Below are 25,013 nucleotides of genomic sequence, written 5' to 3'. Positions count from 1 at the left end.
TAATTTCACTTTAATGTCTAAGGAACTGGACTTGATCCATGAAAGCTCACATTAAAATATAACAGTTTTTAAGATGCCACAACATTTTTGTCTCATATTGGGGGTTTCTTTGTTTCATTTTGTTTGCTTTTGTCTAATATACTCACAAGCACTAACATGTTACTTCTTTAGAATTTTTAAAGCTATTGTGTGTGGGGGGGTTGACTTCCATTTCTTTACAACTGGTAGACCACATACAATTATTTATTTCATTTTATAGTAGATATATTTTATTTGGTCTCTCTGCAGGACTGCAAATTCAACATACAGTGGTGCCTCGCTTAGCGAGCGCACCGTATAACGACGAATCCGTATAGCGATCCCCTTTTTCGGGATCGCTATACGGAGCACCCAATCACCGCACTCGCATTGCGACGATTGGGGAGTCCGGCGGCCATTTTGGAGCCGCGTTTGGTGGCTCCAAAATGGGCGCCGGATGACCTGAAATGGCCCCGCGCTGTGTTTTCGTGCCCTTGGCAAGCGAGGGGAGGGCGCAAAAACGCGGCGTGGGGCCATTTCGGGTCCATTTTGAAGCCGCAAAACAGCTGTTTTGCGGCTTCAAAACGGCTGCGGACAACCCGAAATGGCCCCGCGCGGCGTTTTCACGCCCTCCCCTCGCTTGCCGAGGGCGCAAAAACACCACGCGGGGCCATTTCGGGTCCGTTTTGAAGCCGCAAAACAGCTGTTTTGCGGCTTCAAAACGGCCGCGGATGACCTGAAATGGCCCCGCACAGCGTTTTCGCGCCCTCCCCTCGCTTGCCGAGGGCGCGAAAATGGCTGCCCGGGGCCAGGAAACTTCTCTAAGTGGGAAGTTTAGGGCCGATTTGGAACACATTAAATGAAGTTTAATGCGTTCCAATGGCTTTTTACTTCCCGCTTAGCGAAGATTTCACATAGCGAAGGTTAATCCAGAACGGATTAACCTCGCTATGCGGGGCACCACTGTAATTTGTTCTGCTTTTGTGTTAAGCCATGAGGAAATGTTGAGTACTGAGTCTCTCTTTTTTTGTTTCTTCTAAAGATGGAATGTTTCTATGATACCATAATATTTAGTACAGAAATTTACAGAAACTAAAAATGTTACAGAACTATTGCATATAATTTGCTTATTTTAGGTATGGGAACTAGAAACAGGACAAGTAATATATCAGATCAAGGATGCCCACGGACCTAGTGTGGAGGTGACATGTGCAGCAATCGATAAAAATGGATTTCACCTTGCCACTGGAGCATGTGATGGTACAACAATGAAATAATCATGGGCTATAATACCTCTAGCTGGATTGCTTACTGGGCTGCAGTGCCTGCTGCTTTGAGTTCAAGTCCTCTGTGTGGCTTTTGACAATTTGCACAGACTCAAAGCTTCTCCAAAAGGACTGGTGAACCACTTCTGAGTACTTTATAACTGGAAAACCTGAGAAGTGATGCCATAATTCAGAATTAATTTGACGGCACCCAATGATTTATTATCCTGTTAATAACTGTATTTAAAGCAATTCAACATTTTGTGATGATCCGTATGAGAGTTCTTAATTCAAACCTGCTTTCAATCTATATTCATAACGAAGGCCAATTGGAAGGTGCTTCATTTATTGCATGGAGATATTGGTTGCCCACAAACACTTATGTGTGATACAGACTCTTAACATTTTAAGTGGTTTCCTGTGTCACAATGGCCCCAAGCTCTAAATAGAATGGGAGATAATCAGGGCCACGTCTCACAGGAACCTCACTTCAGCTCAGCCCAGCCTTTATATTAAAATATTTTCCCAAACAATGAGTGAGGCTCACAATGTGGAATGCCCCAGGCTTCAGCTTTGCTCTCTGAGGGTCTGCATGGCCCAGTCATGAGATATATTCTATGTCAGTGCCAGTGACTCATAGGAAAGTGGAGCAGTGGAATGAAGACTTTTCACACCACAGGGGAAGGATTTGACCACTACTCTCAAAGGAAAAGTGCAGGACTAACTATTGGCTGAAATCCTGTTGCTTAGTATAGTAAATTGCATTAGAGTAGGCTGATTGAATCATTGTGGATTTTCTGAGTGAACTTCTCTTTTAAGTTCCTTTGATTTAAACAGGCCTACTCTAGTTGCAGTTTACTGCGATAAAGTAAGTTGCAACTAGCATTTGAATCAACTGAACTTAAGGAGTTGCTGACTCACCAAATACTCACGGATTCAGTGGGCCTACTCTAGTGAACCTAAGCAATAGGATTTCAGTCACTATCAGTGAAATGCTGTACTCGATGGCCTGCACTCCTTCTATGTAGTGAATTCTACAATGCTCATGTAATTGATAATTTAAAAAATACACCCCATGTAAAAGGTAGACCCGGTATAATGTGCTAACGTTTTCCTGGAGTTGTGCCACCTCATAGACTCAAAGCCCCCATTTAATAACAACAACAACTATAACAACTATAACAACAATAATAACAATAACATCATCATCATCATCATCATCATCAAGAACAACAACAACAACAACAACAACAACAACAACAACAACAACAGCAGCAACAACAACAACAATAATAATAATAATAATAATAATAATAATAATAATAATAATAATAATAATAATAATAATAATAATAATAATAATAATAATAATAATAATAATAATAATAATAATAAAGTCATGTACTTAAATATCTAGGAAAAGCCTCTTCCCAATGACCAAACTGAAAAGGGTTTGGAAGATCTATGATCAGATCAGGTCTCTCAATGTCATGAAACCTCCCAATGTTTTGTATCATGAGACATTATCTTTTGACTTGTTTTGATCATATTGTTTCAAAGGTTTATTTGTTAGAACAGAATTTATTTTACTGTTATTTTAATAATTTTTAGAAAGCTAAGAGGGATTAATTTGATTGGTGTTGGAATGTGTGGTTCAAAGATTTTCCTCCAGTCCAAATTTTCTCTCAAAGCTCTTTACCTCACTGGCAAAACATATATGTATTGGCAAGGTTTGTTGCCCTACCTCCAAAAGCCAGTTTTGTCTTCTTGGATGTGGTTCAGATAGTGTTATTTAGATTGGTTCTTCCTAACATTTCTAGTTAACTGTATTGTATTCTGGAAGCTGTGCCAAGAGAGACTTCATCCTTAAACGTATTCTAAATTTTTTAAATAATTAAATAACAAAATAATAAGCCCCAATTAACCTTGCACATTACTGAGTAAAAACTGTGCATTATCTGTTACTAATTGTGTCATAAGCATTCAGATATTAGTACAGTGCCAGTATTTCCATAAAGAATGACTCTTCTCCTGTTTTGCTGTACATTTAGGGACTGTGAAAACATGGGATTTTGGAAGTGGCCAAGAACTTAAAATATTGCCTTTAGGCAAAGAAATCAAGGATAATGAACACTGGCTGATGCAGATGGTTTACCTGAAGGCTAGTGGGAGTAAACATGTGATCTTGATCTTGGAGTACAGTGGAACGATCAAAATTGTTCAGGTTTTGTTTATGCTTTTTTTAAAAATCAGATTTAGTATCTTGTCCTCAGTTTTGGAAGTGAAAACACCTTTCAAAAAGATCTGTCGATGGTGATGATGTAAAACTGTTGCTAATTATCAGTCTGGGCACCTGGCTTCCTGTTATTGTGCTGTATCACATATCTATCTATCTATCTATCTATCTATCTATCTATCTATCTATCTATCTATCTATCTATCTGTCTATCTATCTATCTATCTATTTATTTATTTATTTATTTATTTATTTATTTATTTATATCCCACCTATCTGGTCTTGCGACCACTCTAGGTGGCATTTACAGGGCAATGCTATGCATGTTTACTTAGAAGTAAATCTCACTATATTTAATTAAACTTATTTGGCAGTACATCTTGGACAGAACAGAGCTTAAATAGTTTTTCATGCACTCAGATCTATGCTTATATTTCTCCAACATCTAGTTGGAGAAATCATGTATTTGTCCTCCTTATTTTTCTAGTGTTACGTTTCTTTTATTTCTTAATTGCCCTATAATCAAAATTTCCAGGCTTAGTTAGTTTCATTGTATCACACACAATAATGCAATTAAACCAACACAATCAATACACATCATTTAAAGACACATTTACAAGCTACAGTATATGATGGGTTCTTTACCAGCTTTATGCCCTCCAAGGTCTCCTGCTGTTTTTAATTTTTGCTGCTGCTTTTTCCCAGATTATGACACCAATATGGTGTAGAGCTTCCTTCAAAGCCTTGCCTAATGGTAAGCTTTTCTGTGAGGCTTTTGGTGTAACTGGCATGTGTAAGTCTGTTTATTCTCATTTATATACTTATCCTAAGCTTTGTCTTCTTTCCTCTCCTTTTATTTATCTATTAAGTATTTCATCCCTTTTAAAAAAAAATAACAAAACAAATCATTGTAGAAGGCAGTCTACAAAATATGAAAAGAGTGACTAATAATGAGCACACGCTAACAAGAGGAGAAGGGGACGACAGAGGATGAGATGGTTGGACAGTGTCATCGAAGCTACCAGCATGAATTTGACACAACTCCGGGAAGCAATGGAAGACAGGAGGGCCTGGCATGCTCTGGTCCATGGGGTCACGAAGAGTTGAACATGACTAAACAACTAAACAACAACAAACAAGTTAAAAGTAGCAGACAACACGCACACACAAACATACACACTAAACTCTCAATTGGTTTATTTATTTGGCAACAAAAAACACACATGACCAGAGTTAATTTTTTGTTAAAGAGAAGTTTATCCACTTGCCAGCAAAAAAAAGAAGCCTGAACTGCATTTAGAAATAACCAGGAAGATGGTGCAGCTAATACAAGAAAGAAATCACATGGTTCTATGACTTTGCCATAGTCAAAATTTTACCAGGGGAGTTCTACATTAGTTAAATCCCGAAGCATTATTCTGTGGTAGCCCCATGTAGGATGCATTTGCAGTCACCCAACCAAGATCTTATAAGTGCCATGTAAGGGTATGGCTGTCTTGAACAGATGCTTCTGTTGCATCAGTGGAGGGAGAGCAACAGCACTTCTGGAGACAGTCATCATTACCTGAACTCATTATCCAGGCTGGGTCCAGGAAAACACCCAAGTTATTAATGTGAGCCTTTCACTTGTTTGCAACCCATTGAGAACTGCCTGATGTGCTGTCAGCAAGCTGGTAGACTTCCTAATGAATTGGACCTCTGTCTTTTCTGGATTTAATTTCAGTTTGTTAGCATTATGCATTCCATGACTGAATCCAAACACTGAATCAGAATCAGCACAGACTCTCCAGACTATACGGGCAAATGTAGCATTTGTAGCAAAAGTAGAGCAGTATCTCTGCATTACCAGCATACTGATGAAGGAAGACACTCTCCCCAGCTACCAATGATCATTCTTGGAATCTACAGAAAACTGCCGGAAAAAATAATCTGGATGAGGACTGGGGTTTCACTAATCTATTGTGGGATCTCACAGGATAAAAGCCTCAAGGGACCATTATCTTCATCCTTGCTGAAATATATATTGCAAGCTGATTATATCAAAAACTTTTCTTTCAGTTACTTGGAAAATTGCCACTCTATGAATATTACTGTCATGTATTTGTACTGTCTGGGAATGTTTTTTTTTTCCACCCAAAGCTATACACTGCTGTACTTTCAAAGTGAGTGTGGAGCTTGTATTAGATTTTAAAATTCTGCACGCGGCCATAGCTGCAAGGCATCGCCAATGCTGAGACTTGACCACTGTGCCTCTGTTGCAGTTCAGAGCACTGGAAAAGTCTAGAAGGTCAAGGCCACTTACTGCCAGACCCAATGCAGTACCCCAAGGGCCATTTATTATCATCACTCTGAGTACAGGACATTCTTTTAGAAATTGCAAGACAAGCTAATGTTTGCACTGCTGTGGTTTAAGCAGATTAATAGGATCACATAGTAAATCATTTGGAGAACTTAAATATTGTCCACATATCTAAGTCTTCTGCACTTTTTTTTTCTTAAACAAAAACCACCAACTTTCCAATATGTTCCCCTTGGTCTGTATTGCTTGTAAAGAAAAATAATGGCTCTAACTAGGTTCATTTCAACTTTGCAAGCATTTTTACAAATACTGTACCTAAAATCAATATATTTCAAAAAGTTCAAAGAATGTGTAAAAAGTGATTAGGATGTTCATCAGCTTAAAAAAATGTTGTACATATTTCATGAAAAAGATCCATCAACTTTTTACAGCAGCTGATTTCTTTCAGTAATGATATTTTAGAATCACACACAGCGAGAAACGCTTACAATAACAATGAAACTTAATGGCAAGTACTTCTTGTAATATCTTGCGGAGTAAGACAAAATGATTCCTAAATAGAAAGGTGAGTATTCTTATTGTAAGTCACCTTTTCACCTTCTGCTGTTTTGGATTTAGCAGAAAACACATGACACTGGAAGGTTTTTCTTAACCAAATGTATTTTGCTCACCTTGGTTATTTATAGGTAAGATATGTTAGAAAAGGTTGGAAGTAATAATTTAATTAATTATACTACCAGGACCATTTTCAACTCAACGACTAGCTGGTAGACCACATCACCTAAAATGTGCAGCTACAACACATTCCTTTTATACCAGAGCTTCTTATTAGTGGCACCTGCTTATGCAGGCCTCAAAATAGGAGCCATTTGCTAATGACAGGAATCACTGGGGGGTAATTGCCATCAAAGAAATTGTGGTTTTCCAGTGTGCAGAGTGCAACTCGGTATGTCTGTTCACCCATATAAAAAGTCATTCTGAAACTAGTGATTTAAGCAAACTGTTATTTCCGTTTTGGTAGTTAGATTATAGCTTTGGTTGTTGGGCTATTGGTTGCATTTTAAGGCCAAGTTGTAATTTTGTGAGCAGCCTCTGCAAAATTTGATACTACTGTGTGGTCCTCAAAGGCACTCGTGTGAGAACTGTTGAGCTATGTGAACCAACATGAAACACACTATTTATACCATTGAAGTCTTATAAATAGGAAGGCTGAGAATTTCCACCCATATTTGATAAAATAAATTATGCATAATTAATTGTCAAGTATTTACAAGCTATTTATTTATTTAAAATATTTTTACCCCATCTTTATCCTTAAAAAGGACTGGAGGTGGTTTACTTCATTAAACGACAATATTAGAAGCTAAAAACACTAAGCATACAAATGCTGAAAAGGATCAAACAAATACCACCAGTCTTTGTTCTTCTAGGGCAATGAAGGCGAATCTTTCCTTTCTGTTACTTGGGAGCTTCCTGAGGCTGTGTCACTTGCTCTACAAGATAATCCACTGATATCTCTAAAACTGACTCTCAATGCTAAGAAAAATAACGGATTTTATCCAGATGTTGAGCTGTTGCCTGATAAGGAACCTGTGACATCAAATCCAGAGGTAGGGGACTATTTCCAGATGTCTGAATACTCACAGAAAGAAAAGGATTGTACACCTTTTGCCATTTCTGAGTTCTGTTTCTTACAGCTTGATGGAAGCCTAACTCATCAATGGAAAATTAAACATGTCAAAAGTAATCATGTGAAAAGTAAACTTAAGTTTTTGCTTTTGAAAAATCTCCAGGCAGAGAAGGGTGAAGGGAGACTGCGGAGCCTCTGGCTCCTAGTGTCGATCAGTTGTCCATCTCTGACAAATGGACTCAACTCCATCAAAGTTCATGATACAAAATCTGTTTCTCTTTAAGGCTTCATAGGACTCTGTTGTTTCAGCAGCTAAAAAGCATTTGACGAAGTAGAATTTGATCCATGAAAGCTCCCACTGAAACAAATCTGTCTTCTCCTTTTCTCAGAATTATTGTCTTTGTCAATCAATCTTGTCTTCTGATGATGTGCCAAAAGTATGATAGCCTCAGTTTAGTCATTTTTGTTTCAAGAGAGAGTTCAGTTTCATTACACACTCAGAATCATATATCTGTGTTTCTGGCAGTCCATGGCATCCATAAAGCTCTCCTCCATCTCCTCGTTTTTAACGGGCTTTTCCCCCCTGTCAGCTTTCTTCAGTCTTTCTAACACTGAGGTAAAGCAAAAATACATTCCAAATGAATTTCAAATATTTTGTTTGATGTGGCATAGGAACAGATGATGGAAATATTTATTGCCATCTAAAAATCCTATGATATCTTTGCTTGTTTATAAGTCACATGGATATTTAAATTCATCATTATTACATAGTCCTATTTTTGTATTGTTTACAATATAAATTCAAAGACAGACAGAGAGAAGAAAAAGATGATTTCTGTGTCTTTTATCAGTTTCAGTTTTTCAAAAATATGTATAGTGTTAAGTTGTTTTGAAGTTAGTACAGTATACAGCAATATGGTACTATATATAGGAATTATATAGTACAAAATTAATAGTTATTAGTAGCAATGAATGCCTTATTTGTAGTAACAAATAACTTTTTGCATGCATTTTTCAGATTCCTCGTGGAATAGAAGTGACCTGTTTTGATTTGCTGAGAGTAGAAGGTTACAATTTGTTAGCCACTGCAAGTACAAATGGTGTAATCATGATGTGGGATTTTGAATCTGCCACCACCAGATACATGTAAGTAAGAAAGGATATGTAGGTGTTACAGACCAATCAGCCAGCCTGGATCTAAAAGATTAGTACATGGTAGTAAAAGGGCTTTTACAGGTTTCCTGTTCTCAATGGTAGTGGGAGTGTGTGTGATTACTATACTACTCACAGGATGCAGATGAAAACCACAGGGCAAATCGTGGCTTCTAAAGGTTCCTCATTTAATGACTGAAATCTAGTGGTCAGTTGTAACTATAATATACCCATTCAATCCTTTGGTGAGTCAAGTTATGGAGGAGTTGACTAATTCAATGGCCCTACTCTAGTTGTGACATACTACTAAATTGTAATTTTGATAATATCTCCAAACCAGAGCTTGGTGAAATTTTCTTTTTTTGGCTACAATTCTAAGATATCTCACCCACAGGCCAGGCAGATTACAGCAGTAGTTCTTAACCTTTTTGAAAGAAACGCCCCCTTGAGCCATTGAGGAAGTTATCATCACCCCCCCTCCCCACGGTGATGATATCTTCTTTCTTTCTTTCTTTCTTTCTTTCTTTCTTTCTTTCTTTCTTTCTTTATTTATTTATTTATTTATTTATTTATTTATTTATTTATTTATTTATTTATTTATTTATTGAAGACACTTAAATCCAATGACCCCTGAAAACAAAATTCAATTGCAAGAAAATGAAATGCCCCCCAAAAGTAACATTTAATGATTTAGTTGCAAGGGAATTTTAAGACGCAAAAAGAAACATAAAAAGGTATAAAAACAAACCGCAATGCAGGAATTAAAAATTTCAAGACGAAAACTCTGAAACTAAATTAAGATTGGAGGAAAATATATATTCATGCACACTGTAAAAAGGCTGCAGCCATCTTCACAGGTGTGACTTGCTCCAGTGCCCCCTATCGCCCCCCTTCTGCTCCAGCGCCCCACGCCGCCCCTTTTCGTTCTACCGCCCCCCTGAAAAATGAAATCGCCCCCTGGGGGGCATTATCGCCCATGTTAAGAACCACTGGATTACAGGATCTGTAGCCCTAAGCACTGTCTTTTTTTTTATTCTACTGAAGGTCCTCAGCACTTTACACATAAATGTGATACATCTCTGCAGTTTCCTTGTAAGCTGAAGTCTAAGCAGGGGGCTCTTCAGCACTCTTTTCTCCAGCACAGTCAGCAGCTGAGACTCCATCTGAGTTCTGCTCTGTGTACAAATCAACAACTCACTGTTGTGCTTCAGCTCAAACACAGACAAATGGGAGTAAGCAGCTGAGATGCAGAAAGAGGAAAACGCAAGCCATGCTTCTGTCTTTGCTCACACTGCAAGGATAGTAATTTCTGAAAGCTCCTCAATGACAGCTTAGCTTGTCTCAAGTAAATCATAGTACAGAACTAATATGCTATCATTTTTGCCCTTGCTCATTTCAAAGTGTGGAAACTTTTAAAATTAGCTGCCAGCTGGAATGTTGTGCCTTTGTTAGTACTCAGCTGCTAGTTAATTCTTTCACAGCAGGAGAAACAAGTGACAGCGTTCAGCATGGAGCATAACATGCCTCTCATTTTGGCAGCTTTTCCTAGCTGTAAAATTCAGTGAGCTCGTTCCCTAAGGGGCAGCTCAAAGTCTGCTCCAGAAACAGAAGATATAATTTTTCCAAACCCGCATTCAATTTCACTTCACAATGTGACTCATCCCTTGGAACCAATAAGTATGTATGTGTACGGAATATAATGCCTCAGGGCTTATTTCTTTAAACACGAAAGATTCCAATGAGAATGCCACGGCCTTATTTCTCTGCCATCAAGTTTTTAGTCTTCTTTAGGGGGATGTATTTTGAAAATGATAAACAGGATACTTACCTAAAAATGGTTTCAGAAGAGGTAGAAAACCAAGGAGGATGGGGATGGAGCAGAACATCCTGGAAGGCAGCAGGACTAGCTGTCAGGAGCCCTGAACAGGAGCCCTTTGCCTTGCAATATTTCGTCAGAAGTCACCCTGATAGGAATGAGATGCTCTGTGGTAGCGACAGGCTAGCCGTTCAAACATGAAAGCCACTTGGCTCTGTGAAATGAGTTAATCATTTAGTTTCTTGGAGTGCAGTTAGTGCTATATATTGTAAACTCATTTTGGAAAACTATTCTTGATATTTCCACAGAGCCATTCTAAACTATCTTTAGAGTCATCTAAAATAGCAGTTTTCCAATAGGCCTAAGACTGCCAGTGCTCTGTGTTGATAAATTGTGTGTTCAAATCCTCAGAGAGATTCCTCAACAGGCAAACACATGTAGAAAAATATTTACTTCTAGACCAGGGGTCAGAGAACTTTTTTACCTTTTACCCTCCCCAAAAAATCTATATACTGTACATTGACATTAAACCCCCCCTTGGCTCTTGCTGTCCGCAGCCGACCCCCGCCTTTGCGCTCACCTGGGACCTGTGGCCACTGTCTGGGCAGACAGTCTGGAGCTGCCACACTGCTGGGAAAGCGCGTCTTTGGCAAGGGGAGCCGGGCACCGCAGGGCCAGCAGGTCTACTGGCCATGAGCTCAGGTGTGGTGGGGTGGGAAGGGGGCCTCCTCACCAGCGCACCGGGTGGGTGGGCGCGGGCAGGAAGGAGAGCTCTGGCCAGGACTCCACTGGGCAAAGAGTCCAGCTGGCCTGGTACACCGCCCTCCCCCCCCACTTTGGAGGCGTGGGGGACAGGTGGGTGCCCTGTGCAGTTCCTCGCCAGTGCTTGCTGTCCCTGCGATGGAATGCCCGCCTACACACAACATCGTTGGAAACAAAATGCCTGGGGGTAAAATGCCTGCCACGACCGTCCTCATTACCTCCAGGATTTTCATTTTCATCCCTTTGGGGTCATTTACCCCTGGTCTCTGACCACTGTTCTAGACTATTAATAAATGGCTTGTTTTATTGCAGTGACAGAGAACTGCAAAGTGACCTGTATGGAGTAGGAATAACATGAAGTTTTAGCAAAATTCGATTGAGCTCAGAAAAGATCTGCAGTTACTTTCTATGTATTGTGATATATTGAAAAATAAAACATTACAAAACATTGGGCAAAATCCTGTTACATAATTATGCACCCAATGTAACCAGGTTCAGGCACCAGAAACATTTTACATTTAATTAAAAGTTTGCTACTCACTCCCCTTTAGGTTCTGATTCCCTTGAGCATTTTTTGCCCTGAGGAAGCCCTTGGGAGCCTCAGGACTTGGAGGAAGAGCCTTTAAAAGTCACCAAGTTGCTGCTGCCAGAACCAGGACTGCTCCTGGTGATCTGGTGGCTTTTTATTTTAAACTTTTGAAGGCTCCCCCACCCCAAGTGTCCCAAGGCTACCAAAGATTTCCCCAGGGCAAAAGGCAACCATGGGGTGCCTTGTAATCTAAAAACGGGAAATATGAAGCTTTTAATAAGTGTAGATTAACTGTGTTTGGCATCTGATCCAGGTTATGCTGGGCACAAAGTTAAACAATAGAGTTTTACCTAATGATACATTTGGATATAATCAATGGATTGCATCTGTGGGTTTAAAAAATATGGAACAACTCCTTTTCCTTCTCTTTTGCTTGTTTTCTCATTTCCAAGTCATGGTTGATTCATACCAGCCTATGTTGCAAGCATCTTTAAAATTTATCATGGGGACCAAATCTCTTAGCACTCTTTATTTTGATGTAAGAAATATGTGCTCTATTAAGCAAATAATGGTTGTGTGTGATAAATGACTTGTTTTATTTCCAGATTCAAGGCTGGCCATGCTGTCCAGGTTGAGGGACCAGAATTACTTAGAATCAATAGGTTGCTGTTCCTTTATCGAAGTACCCTCTCTGAGAGGTAGGAGAACTATGTTGGAAACGCATGTCAGTTATGATTGTGTTTAGTCGTTTAGTCGTGTCCGACTCTTCGTGACCCCATGGACCAGAGCACGCCAGGCCCTCCTATCTTCCACTGCCTCCCGGAGTTGTGTCAGGTTCATGTTGGTTGCTTCGCAGACACTGTCCAGCCATCTCATCCTCGGTCGTCCCCTTCTCCTCTTGCCATCACACCTTCCTAACATCAAGGTTTTTTCCAAGGACTCTTTTCTTCTCATGAGATGGCCAAAGTACTGGAGCCTCAGCTTCAGGATCTGTCCTTCCAGTGAGCATTCAGGGTTGATTTCCTTTAGAACTGATAGGTTTGTTCTCCTTGCAGTCCAGGGGATTCTCAAGAGCCTCCTCCAGCACCACAATTCAAAGGCATCAATTCTTCGGCGGTCTGCTTTCTTTATGGTCCAGCTCTCACTTCCATACATCACGACAGGAAAAACCATAGCTTTGACTATTCGGACTTTTGTTGGCAAGGTGATGTCTCTGCTTTTCAAGATGCTGTCAAGATTTGTCATCGCTTTCCTCCCAAGAAGAAGGCGCCTTTTAATTTCAGGGCTGCTGTCTCCATCTGCAGTGATCATGGAGCCCAGGAAGATAAAATTTGACACTGCCTCCATATCTTCCCCTTCTATTTCCCAGGAGGTGATGGGACCAGTGGCCATGATCTTAGTTTTTTTGATGTTGAGTTTCAGACCGTTTTTTGCACTCTCCTCTTTCACTCTCATTACAAGGTTCTTTAATTCCTCCTCACTTTCTGCCATCAGAGTGGTATCCTCTGCATATCGGAGGTTGTTGATATTTCTTCCGGCAATCTTAATTCCGGCTTCGGTTTCTTCCAGTCCAGCCTTCCGCATGATGTATTCTGCATATAAGTTAAATAAGCTGGGGGACAATATACAGCCTTGCCGTACTCCTTTCCCAATTTTGAACCACTCAGTTGTTCCATGACCAGTTCTAACTGTTGCTTCCTGTCCCACATATAGGTTTCTCAGGAGATGGATAAGGTGGTCAGGCACTCCCATTTCTTTAAGAACTTGCCATAGTTTGCTGTGGTCCACACAGTCAAAGGCTTTTGCATAGTCAATGAAGCAGAAGTAGATATTTTTCTGGAACTCTCTGGCTTTCTCCATAATCCAGCGCAAGTTAGCAATTTGGTCTCGAGTTCCTCTGCCTCTTCGGAATCCAGCTTGTACTTCTGGGAGTTCTCGGTCCACATACTGCTGAAGCCTACCTTGCAGGATTTTGAGCATAACCTTGCTAGCATGTGAAATGAGTGCAATTGTACGGTAGTTGGAGCATTCTTTGGCACTGCCTTTCTTTGGGATTGGGATGTAGACTGATCTTTTCCAATCCTCTGGCCACTGCTGAGTTTTCCAAACTTGCTGGCATATTGAATGTAGCACCTTAACAGCATCATCTTTCAAGATTTTAAATAGTTCAACTGGAATGCCATCACCTCCACTGGCCTTGTTGTTAGCCAGGCTTTCTAAGGCCCACTTGACTTCGCTCTCCAGGATGTCTGGCTCAAGGTCAGCAACTGCATTGTCTGGGTTGTCCGGGATATCCAAATCTTTCTGATATAATTCCTCTGTGTATTCTTGCCACCTCTTCTTGACGTCTTCTGCTTCTGTTAGGTCCCTCCCATTTTTGTCTTTTATCATGTTCATCTTTGCGCAAAATGTTCCTCTAATATGTCCAATTTTCCTGAACAGATCTCTGGTCTTTCCTTTTCTGTTATCTTCCTCTATTTCTTTGCATTGTTCATTTAAGAAGGCCCTCTTGTCTCTCCTTGCTATTCTTTGGAAGTCTGCATTCAAGTTTCTGTAACTTTCCCTATCTCCCTTGCATTTTGCTTCCCTTCTCCTCTCTGCAATTTCTAAGGCCTCGTTGGACAGCCACTTTGCTTTCTTGCATTTCCTTTTCTTTGGGATGGTTTTCGTTGCTGCTTCCTGGACAATGTTACGAGCCTCTATCCAGAGTTCTTCAGGCACTCTGTCCACCAAATCTAGTTCCTTAAATCTGTTCTTTACTTCCACTGTGTATTCATAAGGTATTGGTTTAGATTAAACCTGAGTGGCCCAGTGGTTTTTCCTAATCTCTTCAGTCTAAGCTTGAATTTTGCTATGAGAAGCTGATGATCAGAACCGCAGTCAGCTCCAGGTCTTGTTTTTGCTGACTGTATAGAGCTTCTCCATCTTTGGCTGCAGAGAATATAATCAATCTGATTTCGATATTGCCCATCTGGTGATTTCCATGTATAGAGTCGCCTCTTGTGTTGTTGGAAAAGAGTGTTTGTGATGACCAGCTTATTCTCTTGACAAAACTCTATTAGCCTTTGTCCTGCTTCGTTCTGAACTCCAAGGCCAAACTTCCCTGTTGTTCCTTTTATCTCTTGGCTCCCTACTTTAGCATTCCAGTCCCCTAGAATGAGAAGAACATCTTTCTTTGGCGTCAGTTCTAGAAGGTGTTGTAAATCTTCGTAGAATTGTTCAATTTCAGTCTCCTCAGCAATGCTGGTTGGTGCATAAACTTGGATTATTGTGATGTTGAATGGTCTGCCTTGGATTCGTATTGACATCATTCTATCATTTTTGAGATTGTATCCCATTACAGCTTTTCCCACTCTTTTGTTGACTATGAGGGCTACTCCATTCCTTCTACGGGATTCTTGCCCACAGTAGTAGATATGATAATCATCTGAGCTGAATTCGCCCATTCCTGTCCATTTTAGTTCACTGATGCCCAGGATGTCGATGTTTATTCTTGCCATCTCCTGTTTGACCACCTCCAGCTTCCCGACGTTCATAGATCTTACATTCCAGGTTCCTATGCAGTATTTTTCTTTGCAGCATTGGATTTTCCTTTCACTTCCAGGCACGTCCACAGCTGAGCGTCCTTTCGGCTTTGGCCCAACCACTTCATTAGCTCTGGAGCTACTTGTACTTGTCCTCCACTCTTCCTCAGTAGCATGTTGGACGCCTTCCGACCTGAGGGGCCCATCTTCCAGCGTCATATCTTTTAGCCTTTTGTTTCTGATCATGGGGCGTTCTTGGCAAAGATACTGGAGTGGCTTGCCATTTCCTACCCCAGTGAAATTAATAAATATTTGACTGGACTGGAGCATATTCCCAACTAATTATGGGTTCATAGCAATAGGAGATATCTAACTTGAAGTAGCAAAATATATACAAAGGGTTTTTTAAAGTTCCAGCGCCTTCAGCACCTCTAACATTTTGCCCATGTTTTATTATGTATGCAAAGTACTTCTACACATAGGGTTCTTAATTCATTTTATTGCAGTCAGCAAAATTGTGTTTGCAAAGAAATGCCTGTATATGATATTTACCGTGTTCTAGGAAATCGGCAGTCTAGCTTTAGAACAGCCTGTTCCTACAGATGTATTGAAATAAATAATATAGTCTACAAGATCATGAAGACTATATGCTTTTGGCCCTGTGGTTCAGTTATTCTCCATACCCACTAACATCTGGAGCTACCTGGATTCTGTCTTCCATACAGGCAGCTGAGTTTGTCTTCCACCTTCAGTTCCGATCCTCAGAGTGATGAGAGTCATACACAGGAAGAAGGCAGCACTGTGGGCATAAAGCTGGTATGTTCCTTTCGGATTGTGGCTGAGCCAGCTTCTCTCTCCTGCCCTGGCCTTTGCCTTCACTCTGTCCCTGTCTCCAGTTTTTTCTGAAGCTGGTAACTGTAGCTTGGTTGAAACAAGGGTTATGTCTAATTATAGACATCCTGATTCACCTGCCTGCATTTTTGAAAAGAGTTGCATCAGGTGTACACAGGCACAACTTTATTTACATCTCAGGTAGAGTTGGACATGAACCACTAGTTCAGTGCTTGGCGTGCTTTGTTTTCCAGCCAAACAGCTGATCCATGTTTGTTGTGGGTTTTTCGGGCTCTTTGGCCATGTTCTAAACCCACAACAACAATCAGATCCCAGCCATGAAACCTTCGAGAATACATACAGCTGATCCATGGTTCAGCAACCTGCCACCTCCTGTGGGCATCTACTTAGAGGCAGTGCCCAGAAGAGGTGAAGCTGGACACTGCCACTAAATGGATGCCCATTGGAGGGGGTGGCACACTGAACCACAGATCAGCTGTTTGGCCAGGAAATGAATTGTGCCGAACTGTCAAACCAGCAGTTCATTCCCATCTCTAATCTCAGGTTATTAAACCAAGAGGTTATTGATCATTAAATGGCAGTGATTTATTCAATTTTACTGTAAACTGCCTAGAGTTTTAAGGCAGGATGCAAACCCACAAACTAAAGAAACATTTTGTGAACATTTCTGATCACCCCCACCCCCAATAGTTGGCAACTAAAGGTATCTTTTTTTCTGGTGTCTAATTTTTTTAAATCTCAGATTCATTGTTCATCCTACTGCTTAATTTCAGGAATGTGATAAAAATGAACATGGTGGTACAACAAGTGTTTCAGGTAAGAAATGGAAGAATGCCCATACTGTATACTTTTAAAGTCCATGTCTTAAGAACAACAACTTGTCACAGACTGTTGACGTGAAGGGCTGGGTTGAGATCTTCACTTGAATTTGCATAAATTCTGGAAGCTTTTAAATATGTGCATGTTTTCCTTAAAAATAAAAAAGTCTGGACCCCTTTTGATATTGTTTATGTTCAAGGGAAGAAGACATGTTGCTGAGATTTATTTATATATTTAATAAAGGCTAGTTAATACATCTTCTACATGTGGACTGAGAATACTCTTTCATGTTATCTATGTACAGTTATTCACCAAAATGTGGTTCCTTTCCTGGTTGACTTATGCCTGCATTGAATGGTAAACTCTGCCCACCAATGCAACCTAAAACAATGGTGGTGGTGGATGATAAAATTTATCCCAAGATGAAACAGAAATACATTGACCCTTAATTATACAAAGGTCATAGAGTCACAGAGTTGGAAGAGACCACAGAGGCCATCCAGTCCAATCCCCCGCCATGCGGGAACATCCATCAAAGTACTTCCAACAGATGGCCATCCAGCCTCTGCTGAAAAACCTCCGAAGAAGGAGACTGCACCACCCTTCAAGGCAGCCTATTCCACTGCCGGGCAGCTCTGACCATCAGGAAGTTCTTCCTAATGTTCAGATGGAATATCTTTTCCTGTAGTTTGAAACTACAGGAAAAGATATTCCATCTGAACACTAGGAAGAACTTTCTGACGGTCCATTCCCTCGACCTCAACTTTTGCCACTTCCTGTTCAAATTGCATGAAAATATCAGGCAGTGAGCCAAGTTAAAGAATGCAACCCAGGGATGTTTGAGAACTGAGCAAAGGCTTCAGCCAAGTGGCAATTTGTACCGATGTACAACCTTTTAGAAAGCTCTGCACTGGAAGCTATTGAACAAAAATTTTATTTATTTATTTATTTATTTATTTGATTTGATTTTTATACCACCCATCTCATCTGGCCGCCAAGGTCAATCTGAGTGGTTTACAAAACAGGATAAAACATAACAACAATGATAATCAACAAGAAACGAAATATAAAAGGAACTAAACAAATTGCACTAAGGGACCACATAATGAAAGCATAATAAAGTAAAATAAAAGCATGGTGATAGGTAAGATGTTAGTCATTGGGAACACTATAGAGATAGGGTGTTTTAAAATCCAGAAAGGTTGGTATTTGGAGAAGATGAGATAAAGTTTGTTTCCAACACAAGCATAAAACAATAATAGAATCATAGAACAGCTGAGTTATGAATGAATTCCTGGTAAGTATTCCAGTTCAGGACACCACAGTTCAAGAAGGATGCTAACAAATTGGATGAAGTTCAGAGGAGGGCAACAAGGATGATCAGGGGGCTGGAAGCCAAGCCTTATGAGGAAAGACTGAAAGAATTGAACATGTTTAGCCTTGAGAAAAGAAGACTGAGGGGTGATATGATAGCCCTTTTCAAATATTTGAAAGGCTTTCATACAGAAGAGGGGCAAGATCTGTTCTCAATCATCCCAGAGTGCAGGACACACAACCATGGGCTCAAGTTAAAGGAAGCCAGATCTCAGGGAAAACTTCCTAACTGTTAGAGTAGTACGACAGTGGAACCAGTTACCTCGGGAGTGGGCGAGTGCTCCAACACTGGAGGCATTCAAGAAAAACTTAGATAATCACCTGGCAGATATGCTTTGATTGTATTCCTGCGCTGAGCAGGGGGTTGGACTTGATGGCCTTGTAGGCCCCTTCCAACTTCACTTTTCTATGATTCTATGATATTTTAGTTTCTGAACAAAAAAAAATCCAAATGGTGTTTCAGTTCCACTAGTTAGCATTCAGGACAATCACTGAAGTATCAGTTTAAAGAGCACTTTATGACACAATGTATGAAATTAATAATCAATTATGTTTTGTTTTTGAATCAAAATTAGGATTGGGATCAGGTTCTCTGATCATGGAAGATAAAGCAATTCCATCCAGTCTTCTAGTTGCTGGAAGTGAAAAAGTAGAACCCAAGAATATACCCATACTTGTTGTTGCTCATGAAGATGGTCGTATTTATCTCTGGACTATCATGGTAAGCTCTTTTGCATAATTGAATTGAGATAATGAATGACACAAGCAAGAGCTTTATAATTGCACTCTCAGTCAATGGATTCCATTATGAGAGGATTCTTCTGCTTTATTATCTGTGTTTCTCCTGTTTCTTGTTTCTTGTAGAAATAGATACAGCTATTGCCATTTCTGTTTCTTTAGCAATGGGAAGGAGTAAAATTTGCAAAAGGAAAATCCCAGTTTCTTCATGAAGGCTTTCACAGCTGGGATCTAATGGTTGTTGTGGGTTTTTCAGGCTCTTTGGCCGTGTTCTGAAGGTTGTTCTTCAGAAAGTTGGCAAAACGTTAGGAAGAACAACCTTCAGAACATGGCCAAAGAGCCCGAAAACCCACAACAACCATAAAATCCCAGTTGTTAATTAATTATGGCTTGAACATCACTGCCATTGTCCATGAAAGATCCTCCACTGACATTACTTTCCACTCCTGCTACTTGCCAATAGCTAATCTTAGCAGTTTCTCTGCGCTTATTATCATTGGAACTGCCAAGTCTTTTCTGATGCTGTGATGGTTAATTTCTGAAGAAGATGCATCTTAATGTGGTCTCAGCTCTGACCAGTCTGCTAGGATACTGGATTTATGATAGAATCTAGCCTCCTGATGGCATTGTTCTCAGCTTCTCTAACACACTCAGACTCCCTCACCATTTTAAAGTGTGCATCCAAGGGTATGTGGCTAAGACTAAACCTTTGTGAAACACTACATTCACCTCTACCTTTTTAGCAGCCCACTATGAGAACTGAATTGTCTTTCAGAATTAAGGCTTAAAGTTCATCCTTCTCATGTCAGTTTTGTTGCAGCTCCTTGACAGAGTGCCATTGGCACAGAAAACAGCCAGCTCACTGATTGCTCCTGCGTCACCTCAGGTTTCTAATATTAGAATAATTCACACGCTCAGACAAATTTGAGTTTGAAAGCAGCCCAAAGTACACATAAGAGAGGAGTTTTCAGATTGCTGATCCCAGCCTCACCACTGCATGAGCAGTCGTAATTAGTACTGGTGATAGCCCTGTGTTAATAGCTAGTTGTTGGACAGTAATAAAGGTAGGGTAGAAGAGTGTGACAGGTCCTCAACATCACATCAGGAATACACTTGTGAATGTTTATTTTTTTAACTTTAGCTTTAGCTATAGATACATTTGTATTAGCTCATCCATTAAAAGAGGGCGTCTCTATCCTGTTGTACGGGGTTCCAAAACAGGTCCTGGGATGCAGACAAATGTACTTTCATGTGTTCATATGCCCAAAAATGAAATCTCTTTTCTTGAGCTGAACCACTCCCTTGTTTACAACATTGCTCCCTGTAATAATACTTTAGAGCTCAAAATGAAGATTTAAATTTGGTGTATCTCAAAACATAGTGTGATAACGTAGATCAGTGTGACTCATGTAGTCCTCAAGCCAAGCTCCAAACATCATATAATTTTGCTTTCTTAAAAGAAAGGATGATTATTAATTTTTTTGTTTGTTAAGGGAGATCTACTAAGAGAAATTTTGCCATTCACAAAACATCCTCCAATTGCTGTAACAGCATTATGCACTGGGATATCTGCTAAAATGCTGTTTGCTTCTAATAAAGGTAAGCAATCATTTCTCAGCAATGTTTATAATAAAAATTTGTAAAGATCGTTCCCCCAGTATTGCTGAAAACAAACATGAACATCTCTCCAGATCCTATTCATCCCTCATCTTAGAGAAATTGTTCACTGACATCAGAAGGCATTTGGGGAGGGAAAAAAAACAATTGTTCTATAAGAACTCCAATAATGAAATATTTATTTATTTATTTATTTAAATCATTTTTACTCTGCCTTTCCCTTAAAAAGGACCCAAGCTGGCTCACATCATTAAATACATTTAAAAATGAAAAACAGTAAATATAAAAATATTTAAAAGAATTAAACAAATATTATATTTTAAATGTAAATTAAATAAATGTCAAAAAAAACTTAAAAGCAACAAGGCACAATAATCCATTTAAAACCCCTCTCAGACAGCCAGTCACTGAGGGAAAGCCTGCCTGAAAAGTCTTTATCTGCTTGTGGAAGGACAGCAAAGATGAGGCCAGCCTGGCCTCCCATGGGAGGGAGTTCCAGAGTCTGGGAGGAGCAACAGAGAAGGCCCTCTCTCATGCCCCCATCAAATGTACCTGTGGTGGTGATGGGACTGAGAGAAAGGCCTTCCCTGATTATCCTAGCATTCAGGCAGGCACTTAAAGGGAGTCTCAGTCCTCAAGATAGCTTGTACCCAAGGCATTTAGGGCTTTATAGGTTAAAACCAGCACTTTGAATTGTGCCTGAAAACGAATCAGCAGCCAGTGGAGTTCCTCTAAGAGGGTGGTTATGTGATCCCTGTAACCAGCCCCAGTTAACAATCTGGTTCCAGCGTTTTGGAAGTGCTGAAACTTCTGAACACTTTCCAAAGTCAGCCCTACATACAGCGCATTACAGTAATCCAGCTGGGACATAACCAAAGCATGTGTCACCGTGGTGAAATCAGACCTCTCCAGGAACAGAGCTAATTAACTAGTTTTAATTGTGTAAATGCACTCCTGACCACCATGAAAACCTGCGTATCTCAGTTTATAGACTAATCCAGGGACACACCCAAACTACACACCTGTGTTTTCAGATGAAGTGTAATCCCATCCAGCACAGGCTGAATCCTTATTCCTTGCTCTGCCTTTTGACTGACCAGGCACAACTTGGTCTTGTCTGGATTAAGTTTCAGTTTATTCACCCTCATCCAGTCCATTACTGACACCACATAAGCCCTACTGAGGCATTTGCCTGAATGTGTGAAGAGCTAATATTATGAAGTCTAAGTGACTAACAAGGACCCGGTGTGGTAAAACCACTTCTTAATTGTCTCACTTACCCTGAAAGTCCTATTAGGTTTGCTATTAGTTGGTTCCAACTCAATGGCACATAACAACAACAGCAAGTGACTTATAAGAATATTCGGGGGAGAGTACAGATCTGTGTGCCTCTCTATCCTGAACATGAATTTAGTCCTACACATGGGAAAGGAGTGGCTGCTACAGCTATTAGGAACACAATCCTATACAGGTTTACTAAGATACATGTCAACATTTAGTGAGACATTCTTATGCATTGCAGACTTTTGAATTAATCACTTCCCAAACATCCTGTCATTAACAAGGCTTGTTCAGGTTTAAAATTGCATTGATCTAAAAGTATAGTATATTACTTTTATTAAGAGATTCTTTATATCTCCCTCCAGTTAATACCTGACTCCTTTTTTCCCCTTTCTTCTTGTATTTTTTCCTCTTCTTTTCATCTTGAATAACCTGTATATTGATGTATAAATATTTTGTTATATTTTATATGTTGTGTTATGTATGTTGGAAGCCACCTAGAGTGATCGTTCGACTAGATAGGCGGGGTATAAATAAATAAATAAATAAATAAATAAATAAATAAATAAATAAATAAATAAATAGATAGATAGATAGATAGACAGACAGACAGACAGACAGACAGACAGACAGACAGACAGACAGACAGATAGATAGATAGATAGATAGATAGATAGATAGATAGATAGATACATACATACATACATACATACATACATACATACATACATACATGAATATACTAATTTTTTTTTGTTTCTTTCAAACATGTTTGAAGGCTTTGATGATTTTAAAGGCCAGATTAGAATTTTTTAAAAAATAAATCAGATAGTTTAACAATAGAAATCATACTCCTTGGGGAAACCATAGGCTCAATTTCAAAAGTTAATGTGCGATTTGCTTGTTTTTTTGTGACCTTGATTGATTGATTGATTTACACCCCACCATTCAACAGGTTGCCACTTTTATTCAAAGACTGGGAACTGAAGAGGTGCCCTTCCAGCTACATGCTAACAAAGTGAGCTGTGAAACTTGGCAATGATGTGGTTTTGGGCTTTCTTTCTCTCTGTCACCCTGCCCAGAATTAGTAAACTGAAAAAGATGATTAAAGCTAAATTCAGACAAGGATGATAATAACCGGCCTGATGATATGAACATCTTTATTCTGTCCAGTGTATGCTTACTTGGCAGTAATTCAGTGGGACTTGCTTTTAAGTGTATGCCCAGCTTCTAAAGGTGCAGGATCCTTGTTATCTTTCATGTGCTGTCCCCCAATCCCAGACAATTTACACTTATAGATTTTTGATGGTCCTTAAGACATTGTTATTCAGGTGGCTGCAGCAGGCAGGAGTCCTTTTAACCAGTTCTATCAGATGAGTTGGAGATAATGACTTTTCTCGTGTTTTTCCAAAACTTTGAGGGTGAACACATCCTGTCCCAATTTTTAGCTATCATAAGTTTGAGGGAAACTTGGATATATGGAAAATCTTCACAACATACATAATTGCAAGAAATGGTGTAATACAGTACGGAGAATACTTAAAATTATGTTTGCTACAAATCTGACTATCATGAAATTGTTATTGGCAGTAACATTTGCTATCACTTAAGTGATGTTTATATTGTAGTATCAATATGATTTCACAATACGAATGCAACTACAATATGGCTATTTTTCCCTGATTTAAAAATAGTATAAGAATTCCTGTCTAAAGTGAGAAAGATCAATCTATTGTTAAGAGGTTCATTATATATTATGTTTTATCTGTGTGGTTGTATGAGCCAGAGGGAGAATATTTGCATTGCTGTTTGTGAAATGACACACTTGTTTAGCTCAATGTAAATGTCCTGGGTATATGTTGCAAATCACTGCTTCCTGTGGCACAGATGCATAGCTAAATAAGTGTTTAGCCTACTTATGTTATAGTTATGCATTCAAATGGAAACTGTTCCTCTTTACAATTCTGTGCAGGGTTCTTAAAATCTCTTTTCCCCCTTTTGTTTCCTCTTATTGACAAATTTTGAGTAAGGAAAAAAATGGTGGCTTGAGATTAATAATAGTTTGGTCTAGCAGTGCATGTTAACCCTCATGGTCCAGGAGAAAAACAAAATAAAACTGGTATTGCATTGTGTGAGTTGTGGGGTATTTTCTGACTCCTATGAGAATCACATTATATTGCAAGGTACAAAAATGTTCCGTGTCCAAATAAATGTTTGGATGTATCATCTGTGTTCCTACCAAATACCTAGAGCCAGATAATACAAGGTGAAATAAAAACAAGATGAAATATAATGTACACTTCTTACATGGTGGGATATTTCCTGGTTTCTATTAATCCAATCACCTCCATGGAAGAAATTTAAATTCTCTCAAATTGTAGATAACTTAATGACAAGCCAGAGAGAATCATTTCTCATTTCCCACAAAAAGGGTTTTGTGAAAAATGACATGAGATTTTTCTCTTACCAATAAGGTATGTTTGCTATGACAAAAAATATATACTCCAATGTCAAAAAACCAATGGATTTTTTTTTGCCAGTTGTACTTGGCTTGCTAAAAACATGTGTGTGCAAGCTCATAAGGCTTGGTTTCATTGCAAGTCAACTACTATGTCAACCCTGCACAAATTTATTCCAGATTAATTTTTTTAAATCAAGCATGCTGAGGTCTCACTATAGGCTTCCCTGTGAAGTTTCTCTCCTTCCATTGTAATTAGGAAGCTATTCTCATGACACCCTTCCCCCATGTGCTAGAAACTCTGGGAAATAAAGTTTTCTAGGTTCCTCTCAAACATACTATTAAAATGCAGCACTCTATAAATTTTGTTTAAGGGCCCTGCCATTGCTACAGCACTTGAGGTAACAAGGAAGGAAAGAGTTAAGAATATATGAAAAAGGTAGATGTAATCTGTTATAGTGTATAGGGATATTCCATCATATCCCTCACCAAATCACAAGGAAAGGAAACCAAAACTATCTATATTTTGGAACAGGGTCCAGAAAGCAGCAAAATGTTTTCTGATTTGCATTAGATATATAAAATGTCCCAGGAAGGTGTCACAATTCCAGCAATAAACTAACAGCCTAAACCAATAGTAGAT

General features: G+C 39.4%; 1 protein-coding gene across 1 annotated transcript in view; it reads left to right on the top strand.

Moving 5' to 3' along the window:
* Positions 1-25,013, top strand: part of WDR64 (WD repeat domain 64) — a 105,700-nt gene that overhangs the window by 68,521 nt on the left and 12,166 nt on the right. Inside the window, exons 13-21 of the mRNA XM_020787455.3 lie at positions 1,155-1,278; positions 3,335-3,507; positions 7,249-7,428; positions 8,467-8,594; positions 12,313-12,405; positions 15,957-16,047; positions 16,857-16,899; positions 18,852-18,997; positions 20,508-20,613. Coding sequence (XP_020643114.3) covers positions 1,155-1,278; positions 3,335-3,507; positions 7,249-7,428; positions 8,467-8,594; positions 12,313-12,405; positions 15,957-16,047; positions 16,857-16,899; positions 18,852-18,997; positions 20,508-20,613 — 1,084 coding nt within the window. The remainder of the gene's footprint in view (positions 1-1,154; positions 1,279-3,334; positions 3,508-7,248; positions 7,429-8,466; positions 8,595-12,312; positions 12,406-15,956; positions 16,048-16,856; positions 16,900-18,851; positions 18,998-20,507; positions 20,614-25,013) is intronic.

The sequence above is a fragment of the Pogona vitticeps genome, chromosome 1 (assembly GCF_051106095.1).
Source record: "Pogona vitticeps strain Pit_001003342236 chromosome 1, PviZW2.1, whole genome shotgun sequence".
In the NCBI taxonomy this organism is placed as follows: Eukaryota; Metazoa; Chordata; class Lepidosauria; order Squamata; family Agamidae; genus Pogona; species Pogona vitticeps.
Note: the sequence above shows the minus strand (reverse complement) of the source record. Positions and strands in the feature narration are given on the sequence as shown.